This window comes from Athene cunicularia (assembly GCF_003259725.1).
Source record: "Athene cunicularia isolate RWA chromosome 1 unlocalized genomic scaffold, athCun1 chr1_part2, whole genome shotgun sequence".
NCBI classification, from domain to species: Eukaryota; Metazoa; Chordata; class Aves; order Strigiformes; family Strigidae; genus Athene; species Athene cunicularia.
In genome coordinates, this window is record NW_020799092.1 from 66,895,732 (window position 1) to 66,915,347 (window position 19,616).

Below are 19,616 nucleotides of genomic sequence, written 5' to 3' on the forward strand. Positions count from 1 at the left end.
AACTCAAGTGCAGTCTCACAGCTCTCTTTTCAAATTCCCTACTACAATATAGCCTGTCTCCTCCTGGTCTGATGCATGAACCCCAGCGTGGTACTACAGCTCCCCAGAAGCCCCCAGAAATGCATTTCTCATGGCTCATATCCTGGACTTTGCTGCCTTTTGGTGCTCTCCCTCTGAGTGGGTGCAGTAGTTGGAAGGGAGGCACAGAGGACAGACCTTCAGTCGATCATGAGGGTCTGGTTTTCAAGTGACCACCATCATCATGGGCTCCTCAGCTGTATAACCCAGGTCCCTCACCACCACACAGTACCTCACCATCTGCAGCTACAGCTGGGACGTGGTTACACAAGCCAGTTCTGGGTGCTAAGGAGTCAACCAGTGTCCTTAGGGTCTTCACACACCTGGTAGTCTGCAGGGCAAAAAGATTGTATTTGTGAATCTTAATCCTGAAGAAAAAAAAAATCACTGCTGTTCTGGGGCCAACATGGGCACATGCTTGTACTGTTTGTGACACTGATGTTTTATGCATAATTTCATCTTACAAAGACCATAACAACGACCTTCTGGAGTGATGCTGGTGAGGCTACCTTATGTTGCACTACTGACACCATCCCCTGGCACATTGCTGCATGCCCAGCCTCCTTGGAGAACTCCCCAGTACGTGGTGACAGCTCTTGTCACCTTCTGGTCATGAGTCAGCTCCACGCTGAAGTAGATGGGCACAAGACATGAGAAACCTCACAGCAGCCTTTGATGCCAGCCTGATCTAGGAATGAAACACTTGTTTTAACTTTCAAACATGCACCATCCACCCCAAGCTTCCCTACCCCACTACAGAAACAAGGAGTGGGAAGGGGCTCCCAGAGCACTTTATGAATGATTCATAAGGAACACTGTAAACTCCAAGTAAATGCAGCATGTTTTATTTGAGGTTGGAATAAATTACAACTGTAAAGCATAATTTATTGCTTTATAAATTGTCTGCTCTTAAAAGGCATTAATATCAAACAAACAAAACAAAGACATTTGATTAGCAGTTCAGTTCTCTTAAGCTTCATGAACAGCTCAGTAGGGGGACTTCATTCTATATATGATTGAAATCTCTGATCACAGCCTCAAAAACTTGACTTTCACATGCATTACCATCATCCAGACATGTTGAGGGGACTGTAGATGTATTAATTTGCTTTAGGATATACTTTTTATTTCAGTTTTCCCTAAAATACTGAATACTCAGTCTTTCAATCCTCACTCAAATACATATCCCACTGGTTTCAAAAACCTCCATAAAAAGGTATGTGGGTTTTTCTACCCCTGCAGAAAGAAGGCTTCCAAATCTAAAACAGGAATGAGTCTGGTCCCAAAACTAAGTGAAAAACAAACTCCTCCTAGGTTAAAATAATGAAATCCCTTGCACAAAAAAATGTGTCCTCCCATTCTAAAGATTCCTGCAAAAAATATCAATATTATGTGAATGAACTGATGTGGATACTTCATATTTTTATTGTACAGCTACCTCATGCCTGACACTGGTATGAACTTTGCTCGGCACCTGTACGATGCAGACCCAGGCAAGGGGAGTCTGCCCCGAGTCCTGAGGCGGAGAGGGTGCTCACAGGAGGCGAGGTGCACGGAGCATGTTGCAGTATGCAGCCCTGAATGCACAGATGCCGTGACACAACGAGCTGGATCTGGCTAGCTCCAGATAAGTATGACAGGCAGAAGGAAGGCCAAAAAGCCGCTTCCTCAGACTCCCAGGGAGTCACAACTTCTGAACACCAGAAAGGGAATGAACATCGATGAGCAGCTCTCACTGCACCATGAAAAAGGATTCCACAAGGCATCCTGCCCTGCTCTGACCCTCTTGCACTGCAAGGGCCAAGTGCTGCCCATGCCTTGGCTCCAGAATAGCATCTGCCTGAGTTATTCCCTGAGCAGGGAGCGTGCACCTCTGCTCATGCTTTCCTGTCTGGGTCTGAATCAGCACAAAGTGAGGTGGCTTACGCCCTGCATTACACTAGAGGTAAAACTCTCCAGAATAGAACCAGAGACTCCCATCTCAATTAGCCCTTGGAACAACTCAGAAAGTTTGCAAAGAAAATCTCCAGGGCAGCTTCTCTTCCAGCCACAAAACTAACTTCAAAAATAACAAGCCACCAGTACAGAAAATCCTTCTAAAACTGGCTTGGTATAACTCAGAAAGTTCCTATTTAGAGAAGGGTTTCTTCTCATACCAGCCTCTAATATTCTTGTCATGCCTACGGGAATGTAAATAGCTGAGTGAGATGATAGCATATTTTACACTGTATTACTGAATGGGAATGGTTAAGTCTATTACTGGATCCAAGAAATACATATCAAACTTAAAAGAAAACACTATTACATTGATCTTGGTGCAATTTCAGTTTTCATTACTATTTCATCAGTAATGTATGTATCTTTTGTATGTTTTATGCATAATCTCATTTTAAAAAAAGACAACCAAACTTTCTTCTTCTAAACATAGTTTCTGCAGATGTGTTTCTGTTGTGCCGTGAGGCCAGTTTTGATCTCTGTGAGGTTGTACAGCAGATTTCAGGTGCTGCAGTTGCCCATAACGACTCCCAATAAGTCAAGCGCCATGGCGATGCTTTGGTGGAAGGCTGGGAGCGTGCAGGGCCAGACCTGGAGCTCTGCTGAATTGGAGCAATTGTTCAGCACTTTTGTGTCCTTCTCATTCAGGGACTGGACAAACCTGGTTTAGCTCCCAGCCACATGGTAAAGTGCTTAGTGGAGGGGTGGGGAACACTGATGCCCCTTCCTGCCGTGGGAAAGGCTTTTGGCAAGGCAGCTTTGTGGCTGCTTTGCACTAGCAGAAGGATACGCTGCAGCTGGGACAAGGGCATGCATAAGGTGTGTTCTTGATTCATCACCACCTTAGAGAAACATAACTCAGAAATGTGCAAGCCTTTAAAATCATCAGTCATCTCATTTATGCTCATCGAGAACAGATTCTTGGCTGACTTCTCTTTTCCTCAGAAGTTCTGAATTTTTCTTTCAAGATGAGAAGGAGGAAAGCTAGCCTTCAGGGAGAGGGACAAGCAGAGACATCTGCACATTAAAATGCATGCACATGTCATCCACCACAGCAGTGACCTCCAGTCTGCACTTGACAACACATCTTATTATCTTGAACCCTAATTTCTCATCCCTTTCAAAGATTCCCAAGAGCATTCCTTTCTGTGTCAGTGAGATGTCCCAGTGGACTCTACAGGGAAAACTAATGTTGTCACCATGACAAGTTGCAGGGTTACATTCAAGCCACAGACTCCTGAGGGGCAGGACAGGGAGCAGACTTACTACATTTTCTGGTGCCAGTGCCATACCAAGCAGCAAGATGAACACACACTGAGAAGGAAGATGGGCTAATGGTTAGTGCACTGGACTGGGATTTGGCAGATGGAGTTAATTCACCATCCCCTTGTTCTTGAAGTAATCAGAAAAAGGAAACAAGTTTGTATTAACTTCAGGGTGCTCAAACATTCCCAGCTCAGCAAATACCCCCAAAATATTTCTTCTCTCTTAACAGTTCTGAACAGCTTTTGCATTGCCCCTCTCAGACTAAGCACAGAAATCTTCTCAGGAATCACACTTCTAGGAAAAAAAGAACCAACAAACCAGGATTGCTACATCTCAGCTAAGGCTCATTTAGCCATCTGCAAAGCCTCTTACCCCTCCTGATCTTCACTCCCCAAGCAAGCGGCCCATTTGCTGTACACTTGCAGTTGGAGAGAGCGGATCAGGAGTTCTTAAATCCATTCACCTCTTTACGTCTAATTCACTGGGTTTTGCCTCTGGCAAGGCACTCAGGCCACCACTGACTTAGGGGTTTCTGTTCAAAGCACCTTCTGACTGACTGGGGACCAGGTTCCTACTGAAGTGAAAAGCGGATGGGACGATCAGTGAGCGCATCTGAAAGCAAAGTTGTTAACTGGTGTATGTGCTCATGGCGAGGGCAGTGTTCAGCCACTCTACCAAAATATGGCAGGCATATTAATTAGTGGTTATAAAACGCTCTAACTTTTCACCAGCCTTTATAAGTGCTGAGCATTTTAATTGGCAGGCCATGCCTGAGAATTCAGTGTATTGTTCAAAAACGACATTTTCCTCTCCTACAGTCCTTCCCATCACAAAGTGTCTCATGGAGCAAATGAGTGTCTATATTGTGATTTTACCAGTGGAAGAACTGGGTCAGAGATGGACAATAGCTGGATGAGACTCATGGAGCAGATGAATAACTTAGTCAAGCAAACACTAAGTCACTTGATGCCAGGCCGAGTGCTCCATCCCTCTCACCAGAGGTTACTAAAATAGGGGACATAAATAATCCCCCAAAGGAACTGATGTATCATGAAGGGCAAAGAGCCTCTGAAGTTATGCTTAATGGCATAAAGTACAGCAGAAGCTTATTACATATTTAGCTCTATCTCTGCTTCTCTGTCGCAAGGGCAGTGAGTTGCTCAGACAGTTGTCTTCTGGTCAGCCTATTACATTATTTCTTATGGAAATGCAGGCAAAGGTGTGTATGTGATTCAGTAGTAGAACAGGAGTTTGGTTACATGGGCTGAATGTTTCTTATACCCAAATGAGATTTTTGCATGCATCTGAATACTCACCCAGATGCTGCCTCTGCTGTGCTCCATGCCTGAGTTTCATGCCAGGTTTACTCTGTGTAGCAGGCATATCATATGCACACAGTGACCTGGTAAAAGAGCACATTCTGCAGGCCAAGTCTCAGGCAAAAATTCACCTATAAACCTTAAGTTTTTTGCAGTGAATCGGGCTTTCACTAAGAATTAACATAAGCTGCAATGACTAATCTTATACTCTGTGCACTTGCTTATTTTCTTTTCACAGTTCAACCACTTCCTTCCTTAATACTAAAATGCTAAAGTCTTACATAGCATTCAGAGCATTATTTTTTGCTGGCTGTGTTTCTCCATGCTCTAAGCCTCTATCACAATGCATGCAAAGGATAATGGCTGAATCTGTAATGCTTTCAACTAAAAAAATATTTTTAAAAACATAAAACATAAATTATTTATTCCTCTTTGTCCATTGTTTTAAGCACTGAGTCTTCTCCCAAGATTTTACACAGTTCATTCAGTCTCTGCTGCATTTTAGGAATTCCTGCAAGTTGAGATTCCAGTCTCTGTTTTTCCTCACTCAGTGATAAACGGATAGCGGTGTCCAACTGCTCGAAACGCCAGCCGCCTTGTCCATCAAACTGCAGCAAATGAGTGTGGTACTTCCTGCAGTAGAAATTAAAACATTAGTAATGGCTCAGAAAACAGATGGTTCATTTTTGCACGCAAATTTGGATGTCTGTGTCTCTTTTCAATGGTGCCTCTCAGGAAGCTGAGAGTTGTCCAGTTTTGGATCACTGGGTAAAACTATTTTTCAGTGACTCATAATCCCAGGATATTCTTTTGTAAGGGATTTAGGTATTTCAAAGCCTGTCACCAGGACCTCCCTAGGTCATCTAGTGAAATTCAGGAGCCATGTGCCAGCTGTAAGCTATCAGCACTTGTGTGGGCTCCCCAGCTGGGGCGGTCAGTGCCTGGAGCTGCCCAGCCCAGCTCGCCGAGGCCCTCACCGGCAGTGATGCTGGCAGGAGTGGGCAGCAGGGCTGTAGAGGGTCCCCACATCATCTGCTGGTCCGGCCAAGGTGGTGGCCTCCCTCTGCTGGCCTCCCTCCTAGAAACATTGTCTGTGGCTACAGTTGCCTTCGCTGTAACTCCACCAGACTTCTTTTTCTCCAGGAGCTTGAACAGCAGCAGCAAAGGCTCCATTCTCCCCCAGGAATGCTAGTCCCAGTTTATTTTATTTACCTCACTTTCTGAGAGACGTTTTACCTCCTTAGCAGAAAATACATTCAGGCAGGCATAGTGTACCTGATGCTACCGATAAAGCTCTAGTTTGCTCAAATTACACCTCAGTTTGTTCCCCTGCATATTATAAGGTTGGCTAAAGAAACCTCTAGTTCTAAAACATGGTTCAGTTTGCAAGAGACCAAAAGAAAAAAGTCTGTGTAGGTGTCACAGATCTTTCAGTGAGCATCAGGGTATGTGTACTGAAAATATTCAAAGTGCACATGTGGAGTTTGTCAAAACCTGACAAGACATTTATCAGGAGGTTCAAGAGGAAGAGCAGAGAGTTCCCTCAGAGTTGCTGGTATGGCTGTGTAATTTATCACTATAAATTATCAAAGATGAGACGCATCATAAAACAGTGATTATGAATCCCATCCAGGGAATGTGACAGTTAAATAAACTCAATAGATTATGACATGGGACTTAAAATTGAGATTCAACTCCAGGATTATATTCATCACTTCTTGCATATTATTCTTTGTGACACCAAATGCTTAACCTATTCCTCTATTTTTCCTCCACCAAAAATAAAAAACAGGAAGCTAAGATAGCTGATTGAGATGCCCAGTGTTTGCGGTCTAGGAAAGTAGCCAATTATTTTGATTAAAAGAGCAAATATTTCCTGGTATAATCTTGAGGAGGTGAAAACAGCATGTAAACCCAGCTTTTGTCTATGCAGTGCAGTACCTGCGTGGCAGCATACTTAAGTTAAAAGCATTTGATGCTTATTTCTAAATACTCAGCACTTCTGTTTACTTCTCCAGAACCCCACAAACCACCAGATTTCTGATAATTTCAGTAATACTGTGTAGGCTACAAGAACAATCCCAAACCTTTCCGAATAACACTAGTACGATGAAACAAAAAATGTCAGTAGGAAACTGAACTCAAAATATCTTACTCAAAGATCTTTCTCACAAGTTCTTTTGCATAAATTCCCTCTGCATCATCATTATTTATATAAGCTCTCAAATACCTGTTTTCTTGAGTAGTAGTTTTAAAATAATGCCAAACTTTTAAAAAATGTAAATACTACTTTTTTAAAAATAATTTATTTTTAAAACAAATGTCTATGTGACATTTTTTTCCTATCAGAATATCCATTTTTTATTAACATTTAGGTTCTGATCCAACAAAAGTCACTTCTGCTGTCACCATCTACAAAGTGAAAGAAGGAATGCTGGGGAAACTGTTCTTTTCAGAGAAGCAGATACTGACACAATTTCTTTCCTTTGAGACAAAAGACTGGTAATGGATTTTTTGTCAGCAGTTTTTTAGAAAAACAAACAATCTGACAGTAGGGATCAAGCAGTTCAGAACAAATAGTCCCTGCTAATGTCAGCTTATACCTTCTTGATCTCCTTTTGCCCTTTAAAGTGTTTGGTTGTTTTATGTATTCAGTAACTACATTTATTTCCTTTGAGGGACTCTTTCATACTTAGTACTCCCTCACTAGAATGATGTTTCTCATAATACCAGTATTCTTTTTTTAATAGACAATCAAATTTTGGAAGTTCACAAGCCCTGTAGATCACAACTGAAGTTCAAACACCAAATGTATTATTCCTACAGAAGAACGGAGAGTAGTTTAACCACCTGCCATGTTTCCCATCTTCTCTCAAGCACTGGTAAACTTCCCCAGGACAGCTCACGTATCTTGTCACCTTTACAGAATAATATGATTATATCTGCTGTGGCTGTTGTGTGGTGGATTAATTAATTGCCTCTTAGATACCTGCAAGTTGCTATTAATAGTTAATTGTAGGAGAGGTGCTTGGAAGATCTCGTGATGTATGGGAAAAATAGAGGCACACGAAAAGATCTCGCGATGCACGGAAAGAACAGGGAACTAAAGATCTTGCGATGTACAGAAAGGCGTATATAAAGCAGTTGTGCAGTTAATAAACTGAACAGATAGCATCCACCATGTTGGCGTTTGTGCTTTCTTTCCCGTGAAGGTTAACCTCCTGCAAGGGTTAGCTGTGATCTGAACGCCACATTTCTGTGGCTTAGCAGATAGAAAAAAAACAGCTAATGCCTTACCACAACAGTTAATAACTTAAACACATTTAAAAAAAAAAAAGTAAGAGGGAGGAATAAATACATGTCAAAGAATGAAAAAAAAATGCTAAATGCATTTACACCACCATTATTGTAGACAAGTTGTCTTAGAAAGGGTGGTAGATACTGATTAAACAACTTCCCTGGTACAAAGAATAAAGGCTAATTCACCGCCTGTCAGAAAGCTAAAAGCAAGGACCATGACAAATTCCCGAACATACTTACCAAAGAGAAGGTCTGTGTGTTATAGAAAGCAGGGATATCCCAGCAGCTTTTGCAGCTTGGAATATCTTTCCTTCAACATCAATGCTTACAGCACTTGTGCATTCATCCAGCAATGCATATTTTGGCCTTTCAAAAGCAGATAAAGAACATTACTCTTCTATGTCTTGAACAGTATTCCCATGTACAATGTTTAATTGAAAAAACAACAGAAAGGAGAGAGCTATTTTTGCTAGACAGCTGTCTCATCTACAGCTGGAAGATGACTAGCAACAACATAAGTTTCCATACATTTTTCAGATGCAGAGCCAGCTTCCAGGAAAAATTGGTTTTATTTCCTGGTCCATCTAAGTACACAGTGATCTAATTCCTATGTTCTAGTTCGACCTAGTATTATTCTGTCCTGCCATCAAGTCATGCAGTAGCTACAGCCAACTCTATCCACTGCTATGTAGGGACTGGGCTGCTTTTGCATGCTTGCTGTCTCCAAAACCCAAAAAGTACTGGAGCTTGGCTTTCTAAATCCCATAGTCTGTGCAACAATCTATTAGAATTTTGCAATATTTGTAGGATAAATGCAGGGAAGATATTCGTGCCTGAGGTGTTAAAGAAAGGAACATCTGGAAAATGTAACGCTATGTTGCCAAAAGCAAAGCTTAAGTAACAACTAAAAGCAGAGCTTGTATGAATAAACAATAAGGTCTGCAGTCCTATGCACCTATCTAGCAGTACTGTATATTGCATGGAGATTACAGTCTACTACTGCTCAAACTATTACAGCAAACCTGCAAAACTCTTCCTAATTTTCAGATGCTACTTAAAAAACAAATCAAAATGCTTACTTATGGTAAAACATCCGAGCCATGCCCATCCTTTGTTTTTCTCCTCCTGATAAGACATCTTTCCAGTCCATGATGGCATCCCAGCCTTTTAAAAAAATGCAAAGAAGACACGTCAGGACAATGTAAGTTTATGAAGGAAATGCAGCTTCACTTGCAACATCTCTGCAATCTGCAACGAAAATCATAAAAAGTATTTCCACTACAGAAGAGACAGCTCAGGGTTCTGGATCATATCTTCTGAAATACCTCAATGCCTTTCAGTTTTGAAAGTGGAATTTAACCTTCTTGGTCATGTAGGTATTGTCATAAAACTTCATTTACCATCTCTTTGAAAAAACATCTTTTACCTGTGTATAACTAATCATTTTATTCTGTTTGTTTTATATAAAAATTTGCTATTCCTTCTTGAAAGATGTGAGTAGAAATTTTAAAACAATTCAAAGAAATAAAGTGTAAAAAACATAAAGAGCACTGCCAGATTCCACTCACTGCTGTAGCTGCCTACTCAGCAAACTCAAATGAAACGCAGATGCAAACACTGGGATGCATTCATTCTGTGTGCACAGACAAGCAGCTAACATATAAAACCACGTACAGACGACAGGATTTTCTATACAAACATCCCATTACCTTGTATTTAGAAATGACCCACAACTGTTATAACACTGGGGATCCTTATTTAATAATCTGCATGGCCTATAACTGATTTTTTTCTTTATGACTTTCAGATACATGCAACAGGAATACGATGCATTTTGTCTGTGATCTTACGGCAGACTGATGTTTCTGAGTATTCTGGCATGATTCATTCCCATTAATAAAAAACTTCAAATAACAAACTACCCTACTGAAAATAAGTTTTCAATCAAACAATCCAGATGGATAGAGTAGCAAAATAGATGAGTTTTGAAAAGGGAGAGTGTAGATGTAGAGAAAATCTGATAAGACATTTCTCTCAATAGATCATCTATTCATGAGACAGGCAGCTGGAGCTGGGCTGAGTGAGGGAGAGAACATTTTTCCAAATCAGCTCAGAAGCACTGTAACTAAAAATTTAACAACCAAAATGCCTTTTCTGCCACTGTCCAACTGAAAATAAAGATTTGCCAAAACCTACTATAAATAAGGTCAAGGAAGGAGGGTGGGCTGTGTCATTTCTGATACCTAAACAAACGTGAGGCAAAGTGGGGCTTGTGAAGGCGCAGGAGGCTGGGCAGTGCTCTGCCCATGCTTGGTACTACACCAGGGCTTGGTAGACCTGAACAAAACCTCAGTGAGGCATCTGGTGAGAGGCTGTGTGACTGAAAACAGAAACTGATAATGCTAGAGACAGAATTCCAAGAATTTTCTCTAAGTAAAATTGTAAAATATAATGTCATGATTTTTTAATATATGTATATATAGTTAGATTTAAAAACCAGGTATGCACACACCAGAAATTCATCACCTTTAATGATCCTATTGTTTTTCTTTAGTATCCTTCCATTCTTGTTTAAGGATCCCAGTGGGCATCCCCGAGGGGAACATACATTGCTTTCTGTCAGTGGGCTCCTAGCAAAGACTGCATTGTGTAATGATTAACTGAATCACCATTTGGATGAACTCTGGTAAAGGGAACAGATACACAGAGGCTCCTGCTGCTGAGCAGTCCTGGTGCTGGGACCATACAGAGAGCTGGAGTGTCCACTGACACCTTCATCTTCCAAAAAAAGACTGGAAAACACCTGGAGTGCTCCAGTGCAAAAAGGCAAAGGGTACTAGGGGCAAGGGATGGGAAAGATCCTCCATAAAAGCCATAGAAACAACTGTGTTTCTGAAGATAACATTCAGGCTGCTGCTTACATTCTGTTACTTTTGAGCTGATAATACAGATGAGCTCCTGGGATCTGGATCTGAGTTAGGGTGTGGGTAGGTGTGCATGTGTGCACATGTGCCTGGGGAAGCAGTGCCTGCACTCACATAGTTTCTTCCAGATCGGCTGCTTTATAAAGACTTATTAAAAGACAAAAAGGGAGTGAATTTCAAGAAGAAACATCATCTTGCCAGCAAAATCATCCTATTATTTCCTCTAAAGGTATAAGATTTAGTCTCTGTCTACCAGGACACAATGGTCATCTCTGTGGTCACTTCAACTTACATTCTATCTGAATATTAGAAGTGTATCTTGTTGCTTTGTGCCTAGCTCCACCCCTGAACTTTCCTATTTGCCACTTGGAATGTCTCAAACAACAGATAAGAAAGGATCCATTTTAATATTATCCCTTTTAAAAATTATTTTCTAATGTCCCAACAATTTCCTCTGAACACTTAGGCATTGTAACACAATAAACTGACTCCCTACCGTGCATTAACAATAATGCACCTACTTGTTTCTCTTCCTGCTGACATGGCACAGGTCAGTGAAGGTCGTTAGTGTTCTGAAAAGATCAGCCAGGTCAGTGGCTTACATCACCCATAGCTATATCCATTTTACAAATCAAGAAATAAAATGGCTTGTCCATGAACACAGCACAAATCCTCAGTAGGTACAAACATAATCCTGCCTGTCAGAGTCCAAGTTCCTTGTCCAGCTTCTTGTTACATAGCCTTTGATTGCACATGGCATGATGTAGATGTGGTGAATGCTGGATGTCACAGAAATGCCTTTTGCAACCAATAAGACAAAGAGTATGTGTAATGTGCTGGGGCAGAGTAACAGCAGTAGAAACACATCCAGTTGTCAGCAGAAACCAATGATAGCCTCATGATAGCAGCATTTCATTTTCTTGCATGGCTTCTTTTATAATTTCTTTTACCTTAATTTTCTGAAGGAAAAAGCAAGCTAAATTTGACAACCAAAAAAAGATTACATCTAGGATCTGTAGCTCTATGTATCCTTTACCCTTGTGAATCCTCACCCTTACACAAAAGACATAGCATTCAGCTGCCATAAAAAGATAGACTTAAAAGTTCCTTTTCCAGATCTACATTCCAATGCACCTCATCAGACATGGACTGGGGTGTTACAGCTTCAAGACAGAAAAAAGGCTACTGCAGCAACCTACAGCCAGAGAGTCCACCCCTGGTGAGTTTTTGAACATGAAAGCCTCTTGCACAGTGTGTGTCCCCAGGCAGTTGTCAAAATGGAAGAGAGCCCAGTTGCTGTGCGAGATGAATATGCAAGGACAATCCTTAGCTGAGGAAGGAACAATGAGACCATCAATTGCATGAGCCCCAGCTCAGCATGACATGGCAGGGATTTGTGTCTCTGGATTTCAGAGTTGCTGGAAAAGCGGGCAGAGCACTCCAGAGTTCCTGCTGGCACCAGTAACAAAAGCAGATCCAGGGCTGAAGTGATCAGATGAAAAAAATCTTAAGAGAGGAAATGTGCTTGTCTCTGTGATTTTATGTGGCCTAAGCACAAAGGTTCCCTGGACAAGACCCAAAGATATGACAAATGTGCAAAATAATGAGGAATAATTATAATCTGGGATGCTAAGAAAACATAAGCAGGTTGAACTTGTTCAGTAATGTCATCAGCCCCAACCTGACATGCCCGGTCATGCATCCAGCATGCTGCTGCATGTACTCATGGCTCCTCTCATGTGACAGGCTATTGGCAGCCTAAGGCTGCATCACAACTGACACTTGCTAAATATATACAGATTTTTCAAAGCAGTTCAAAAAGGAACCATTTTATGTACATCTATTGCATATCTCCATGCTATTCACGATCTCTGGACATGCCTTTTCACCACCTATGCTGAATACAACCCTCTTTGCTACTCTCATTTTGTATTAAATGATTGTTCCGGTAGAGCTAGCAACTTTGCAGGTTTTGATGAGGGCACCTTACTGATAATATAAAGGTAGTAACAAAATGGCATGCCTCTAATATCCAGCAGGTGAGAAAATCATTGGTGTGGGCCTCGGTGGGAAGGAAATTCTGCCCTGGCAGTAAGGGGTGCTACTGTCAACTGCAATTGCACTGGGTTCTTCTAGGGCTTGGGCTCAAGGACATCTGCAATGGTGGTGGTGGGGAGATGTTATTTTGGTGGGTTTGCTGTATTCTGTTGCTACTGACTGAAAAAACTTTCATGAGAGTAACACAGAAGGTAAATGCCAAACTGGGCTAGTTATTCTTGTAACTATTCTATCTACTTCTAACTTGGTCAAACCTTATTGCTAGAAAAAGAGAGGAATTTCTGTCATTGTCAGCAACAAGAACATCAGTGTCTTGCTGGCTACTTTACACTTGGAATCTGGTGACCCTTGTACTGATGCAACGTGGAAGTAATTCAGCTAAAGACAATAAAGTTATGCCAGGACAAACAAATTGAGTCAGAGTTGCGTACTTCTGGCTCCATCTGGCTTTTTCATAGGTGCCCACAGGGAGCAGAAGACAAAACTGCAAAGCATCATATTATACACACATGACATTTGTGGTCAATTAAAGTAGAACAGGGTCATGCCCTAAGGAGCTTGCTGTCTGGTGTAGGCTTAATACTGCAGGGGACAGGTGAAAGGGGAAGAGACAGAGGTAAGGCTCTGACGAAGACGATCTACAAAGAAAATATTGCAGAATTATATTAGATTTCTGTAACTTAATGACTGACAGATAGCTCCATTCTTAGAATAGTTTATGGAAACGGTTCAAAATAGCATGGACATATCACATATATCCACAAGAATCTGAATAACTAAAAATTGTTTCAGTGATTTTTTTTTCCAGATGTAATACGTTTTCAAAAAGTATATATAATATATAAATAGAAACTTGCTGAGGATTTTTCAGCAAAACTTTTTTCTATTGGCAAATGCCAGTGTTTGTCAACCATCAAAGCAGTTTGCAAAAAGGAAAAAAATTTGGTTTGAGCCAAACCCTTGTTCTACAAGATTTATATGGAATTTCTCATTATTTTTCAAAGAGAAAGTGCCATTTTTAATTGAAATTTAGTTTTAAAATCAGATTTTAGTAAAAACAAAATTAAAATGGAAATTTTAAAAAATAATTCAGCTATGTATAAATAAAAATGTCAATTATTCACTTTCAACAAGTTTGATGGTTTGCTGGTTTAAAAAAACAAAATATGAGTCTTTGTCCCAGACTGGGGGAGCTCTAAAGAATATGTAAGCGCATGAAATCCATGTGACGTATCAAATCAGATGTCACGGATTTCCTCTCTGCTCCTACCTTGGCACTTGTCTCCTGCAAATGCCCAAGGAGAAAAGGGAACAAGTAAGCCTATTATGGTCCTAAAAACTTCCTGGTATGTGGTAATCTCTCCCCTTGTTTTCTGGCTTTGCCCACTTCTGTCATTTTAGATTGCAAAGTACCCAAGACGCTTTTTTCTTAAAGATTTGTTTGCGCAGACTTTTGTGCAGACTTTTTGCACTTATCCTGTATGGAGTTTCAATAAAGCACCAGTAAACATTAACAGCATCCTCTAGACTTTATTATAGATTGTGTGTGTCTCGCATGCACAGTGAGACAGGCAGAAGAGCATGAATGGGGTCAACAATAAACGGCAGTACAGAACACTGACCCTAGCCAACAGCATCTCATACGTGGAGCACAGTAAGTGCCCCATCATCAGTTACATGCTCCAGCTGCAGGGGTACAGACCACAACCATGTGCATTCAGAGGCTGCTGGGCATAAGGTTTTGGCCACTGAGGGTTATGTGTTGTTCAGTACATCTACAAGTACCAGCAGGCTATGAATGAACATTCCACGGTGGCTTCTTGCCCCTGACAATTTAACTGCTCCTGCATACTTCAGAAACAAATTACACAGCAACAGGCTGCCATTCAGGAAAGGGAATTTAAAAATTGCTTTGGGATTCCCAATGGCTAAAGCACTACTCTCTATTGTCAGAAAGATCCTGAGAGATACCAAGCACACACATTGCAAAGCAATGCACCTGAAGTGCCCTCTCAAAAAGAAGCACTGACAGCTGGCAGAGAGCACCGCCAGCATTCCCAACATCAGCTCCTTAGAGGGGTTTTGAAGATCCTCCTTCTCTCTAAATGTTACCAACTTTGTCCTATGTCTGTTTTAAAAGCATAATGATAGGGAGGAAATTCAAACTAGAGATTAGTGGCTGGTGGAAACAAAAGGATGAAAATTATTGCTATGCTTGGGAAAAAAAACCCATGAAATGCTGCAGTTCCTTAGACACCAGAAGTCTTGAGCATCTTGACACTTACTGTGCCAGCATATTTACATTGTTCCCTACTCTCAGGGCAAACAATGCTGAGAACACATGGAAACTTAAACAGCAAGTGGTAGACGGCAACACTCTGCTGGCCAGTATTGTTTGGTTATTTTTAACCTGTTCACCCTAGTGGTGTGGTATCGGACACTCCTTCTCATGACACATAGCCCTGCTGATCCCATAAACCAGGAGGTGAAAGCAGACCTGACTCTCTTTTCATTCATGTGCTTTTGCGTTGATGTAGTCAGCAGCATTACAAGGTTTTAAGACGGGCTACATTTTCTCAGAAAATGAAGGAAGGTCCATGATCTCACAATACCATGAAAAGACTGGCCATTACAAGAGAATAAGGACATACAGCTTGAGCATGGATTTACTGGGGAGGAGAGAAGCACTTAGCTCTTCTCCCTTTGTTAGCATCAGGAGCAACAAACATGGTTGTGCAGCTCCCACAACCACGAAAGGTCTGAATCCAGTTTTGCCAGTTCAGTAAGTAAAGGTCAGTCACACTAAGACACACACGAGGAATGGATTTTGAAAGCTTTTTACAAAAATACGCATTTTACCTCCTTCTCTTTGAACTATGTGGTACAGATGAACCATATGCAGGATACACTCCAGATCTTGATCTTGGTAGCCTTTCTCATGCATGTCATCTACAGAGTCTGGATAGATGACTTGATCACGTAGTGTTCCAATGGACATGTAGGGCCTGAGAAACAATACAGAGAAACTGGTAATCTGGAGCTGGCTCCAAGCAAGCACATCTTGTGGATGCTCTATGAGCAGAGTATAATGCTTTAAACACCATGTTGCTAAAACTGGATTTATCTGTGGATACATTGTGGGTGAATGTTTTTCTAAACTTACCCTGGGGACTATGTATTGTTTCCACAACAGCTGATTACAGGGTAGCAACAGGGGTAGTATTAGCATGAAAACAAAATGACAGATCAGGCAGAATAAATATCCACTTCATAGCCCATTCTAAATGCTTTCACTTGGAATCAGGGAAACTCTATGCTGTATTCAAGGTTTGATATGATGAGACATTTAGAAATTGAATTAAACACACACATAGTAAAAGCAAGTTGTAACAAAAAAACGACTTCAGTGGTGCAGCAGGAGACACCCAAGTCAGGCAGGAGAGCAATGAAAGTCTCCTTTGCACACTACTATTCTAGACTGCAGAATTGTGACTGGGTGTTACTTAGCTGGCTCTCTAAGTCAACGTAACACTTCTGAATTGAAAAAAAACATAAAATACAGAAGTTGATCAGCCTAAATCTTCCATAATTAGCCTCCCTTTGTCAAGCACAAGGTTGAGCTGTACATGAAACAGCTCCTGGATCACCATATTCCCAGACCAGGTAATACCATTCATCTTACTAAAACAAGCTGGCTCCACTTTGGAGCGAGAGTCCTCAATCATGGCTGTGTCCCTGGAATGGTTATGGACAGTCTCCACAATGTCATGAGCTCTGCCCAGCCTCTGGTACAGCCCAGGCCCCAAAACTCCTCCTATATTCTAAACAAAGTCAGCTCAAAGAACAGTTTTCTTTAAAATCTTTAAAAGATACCAGGCTATTCAGACTAGGATAGCAAAGGCAATCTAAGACACATCTAATTGACCATCTCTCTTGCTGCTCTTATTCTAAGGATTTCTCATGAAAGACAAATACCCATCCTGTCCCACAGACACTGCTGATAGCTCTTGTAAGCTGGAAACACCCCGGGAATGATCTGTGAGATTCTGAGTTTGGAAGGGAAGGCCAGAGCCAAAGAATAGTCAGGCTCCAGACTCTGTCCTGCTTTCTATGCCAAGAGGTACACTAACTCTCTCTGGGTTCATATGCAAAACCAATGCTAGTCTTACTAAAGCTGTGGTGCCAAGGGGATGAGCACAGAGAGTAACAATAAGGAGGCTTCCAGCAGCTTGCTCTTGCCACTGAGAGCTGCTTCCACCAACTTCACAGCGTGTTGATAAGGGGTCAGTTTTATTCCCTGCAGAGCTCAGGACCTGTGTGGTAGGAAGGTCTTAGCCATGCAGAGGCTTTCCCTGACAGAGATGATACCTTAGCAGATTTCTTCCCTTCCCTTGGAGATGTCTTTACAGAAGGGGTGGATCTACTCATTGTTATTCTGAGTCCCTAAAATACACCACAGAATAATTTTAAGGAATTCATAATGCAACAGATACAGAACTAAAGCTGCAATATGAACTGAAAGTCACATTCAAGCTGGCATCAGCTGCATTGGTTTTAGTGCTGCAGACACCCATGGTGAACTGTCTGTACTGGCCTGTAGTTGAACTACTTTCACCACCAGCTGGGTGAGGGTGGGAAGGGCAGGAGATCTGAACTGCTTGCAAATATTTAGTCATTTCCCTGGAGCCAAACCAGAACCACAAGTTAAATACAAGCATTGCTGCTCCTTTTTGCTCATTGTTTTACTTTCTGCTTATTGTGGGAAGAGTGCTGCTCTGAGCTGCTGCATGAACACTAGCATCAAGTGCAGTGAACCATTGAAATTAATGGGGATATTGCAAAATATCAACTCTAAACATTATATAACTTAATGAAGTAATGATTATTATATTTCCATAGTGCTCTCCATCTAAAATCCCAGAGGGCTTTACTTCTTGCATACTGCAGAAATTATTTCACTCCAGACTGCTGCCATCTCTGGGACAGAAGATAGCAAATCCACCTGGGCTCAGAAAATTTTAAAACATGACTGTGTAATTTAGGTGAAGTTGCAGGTAAGGGCAAGAAGGACAGAGTTGTCTATCATATAATTTGTCTGAAGTTTAATACCTTACTCTTGTGAAGTATGATCCCGTAATGACTAGCAGCTCTGAAATTTAACCTACAGTACAACCAGGAAGGCAATGAATGCTCAAAAGCACCACACCATGACACTTGTTGCCATGCTCTTCATTGAGTCACTAGCACCACTTCCTGGTACAACTGGATTTTCCTTGTAGCCTCCCATCTAAACACACCAGTACTACCAAGTACACCTCTCCCCACCTTCTCTCTAAAAATCAGAGAAAAGACCAGCCTGCAGTGGAATAGAAAACCCCATCAATTACTAACTAGCAGAGAGGAAGAATGACTGATGGTTATGGCTCTGCCCCGGGAGGTGCGAGAGCATGTTCTGCTTCCTCCATCCTATAGGGAGCCACTCATGTCCCTGAGGGGACACTTCATCTTGCTCGGCATGAGATGTCTCCTTTGGGGCTCCAACTCTTGATAACAAAGACAGGCTCCTCTGTAGTTGGTTTATCCCATTTATTTTAGGGTAGGGATGGCTTGCATCCTGGGGGTGTCTTCTCCCCCAGTGGGGGACAGAGCCCAGACAACTTAGATAACTAACTTCTAAAGTGCTAAAGTTAGATGATATCTCATCTAACTCATACTCTCATAATCTCATACTAAACCAGATTTTTCTATCCATAATTTGAAGACAATAGCCTTCTTACCTACCATGGGTGCCACAAAGTCAAATACATCAAACCTGTTAAACATCAGATGTTATTGAAACTGAGGTTACACGTGTGTGACAGCTAGACATTAAGTAGTAAGAAGAGTGGGTAACTGGATGCAGCAACAGCGAAATTTTGGCTTTGCCAGTAAGCTCCTTGTTAAAATACTGTTTTCATTAAATTTTTAGCAGTTCAAACAAAAAAACCACTCTTTTTGTCCTGAAGTAATACCCTAGTTTAACTGGACTTAATTGATTTCTGATGGAGTTTTTCCTTTCAGTCAGAGTGTCTGGGTTCCAGTCTCAAAGAAAGCACTCTTACAGACTCCGAAAGCAACTCCTCTGCTGTGCAGAGGTCATGTCTTTGACGGTAACAGCTCTGCAACTGTTTTGCTTCTTTGCTCTCTGAAAAAAGATTCCTACACTGTTTTTAAGATTTAAGATCAGTATTTAAGATCACCCAAAAGGTAAGAAAACTTATTGATTGTTGCCTGGTTTTCTGAAATTTTAAAGCATTTATTAGAAGAAACACTTTCAGTTCTCATAAACTTATCTTTTTCAGTCAGTTTGATGGTTTTATTGAATCACCAATTTCTGTTTGGTGCACTTAGTGCTTCACTTTGCAGAGTTGCAACTTCATTCTGCTAGTAACAAGCCATCAACCCTAAGAATTATGGCTTCCCCCCTTGCAGTGCAGGCTTTAAAGAAATATGATATCAAGACGTGCTGCAATCTGAAGCCTGTGGTATGGACTGTTCCAAAATATATCCTGGCAGTTCCAAAATATACCCAGGCAAAATATTAGAGAAATCATATGGGAAGAAAAGGCAAGTGTTGCCGATGATATGGTCTCTTTATTGCTGGTTAGCTTTGGGGACAGAGAAAGGCACAGGTGCT

The 19,616-nt window shown here is 41.4% G+C and overlaps 1 protein-coding gene across 1 annotated transcript in view; it reads right to left on the reverse strand.

The window, feature by feature from the left end:
* Positions 1-901: 901 nt before the first annotated feature.
* ABCD2 (ATP binding cassette subfamily D member 2) overlaps positions 902-19,616 on the reverse strand; it is a 45,332-nt gene continuing 26,617 nt past the window's right edge. The window contains exons 7-10 of the mRNA XM_026868123.1: positions 15,800-15,945; positions 9,038-9,122; positions 8,199-8,324; positions 902-5,291 (exon numbers count right to left, since the gene is read on the reverse strand). Coding sequence (XP_026723924.1) covers positions 5,081-5,291; positions 8,199-8,324; positions 9,038-9,122; positions 15,800-15,945 — 568 coding nt within the window. The 3' untranslated portion in view covers positions 902-5,080. The remainder of the gene's footprint in view (positions 5,292-8,198; positions 8,325-9,037; positions 9,123-15,799; positions 15,946-19,616) is intronic.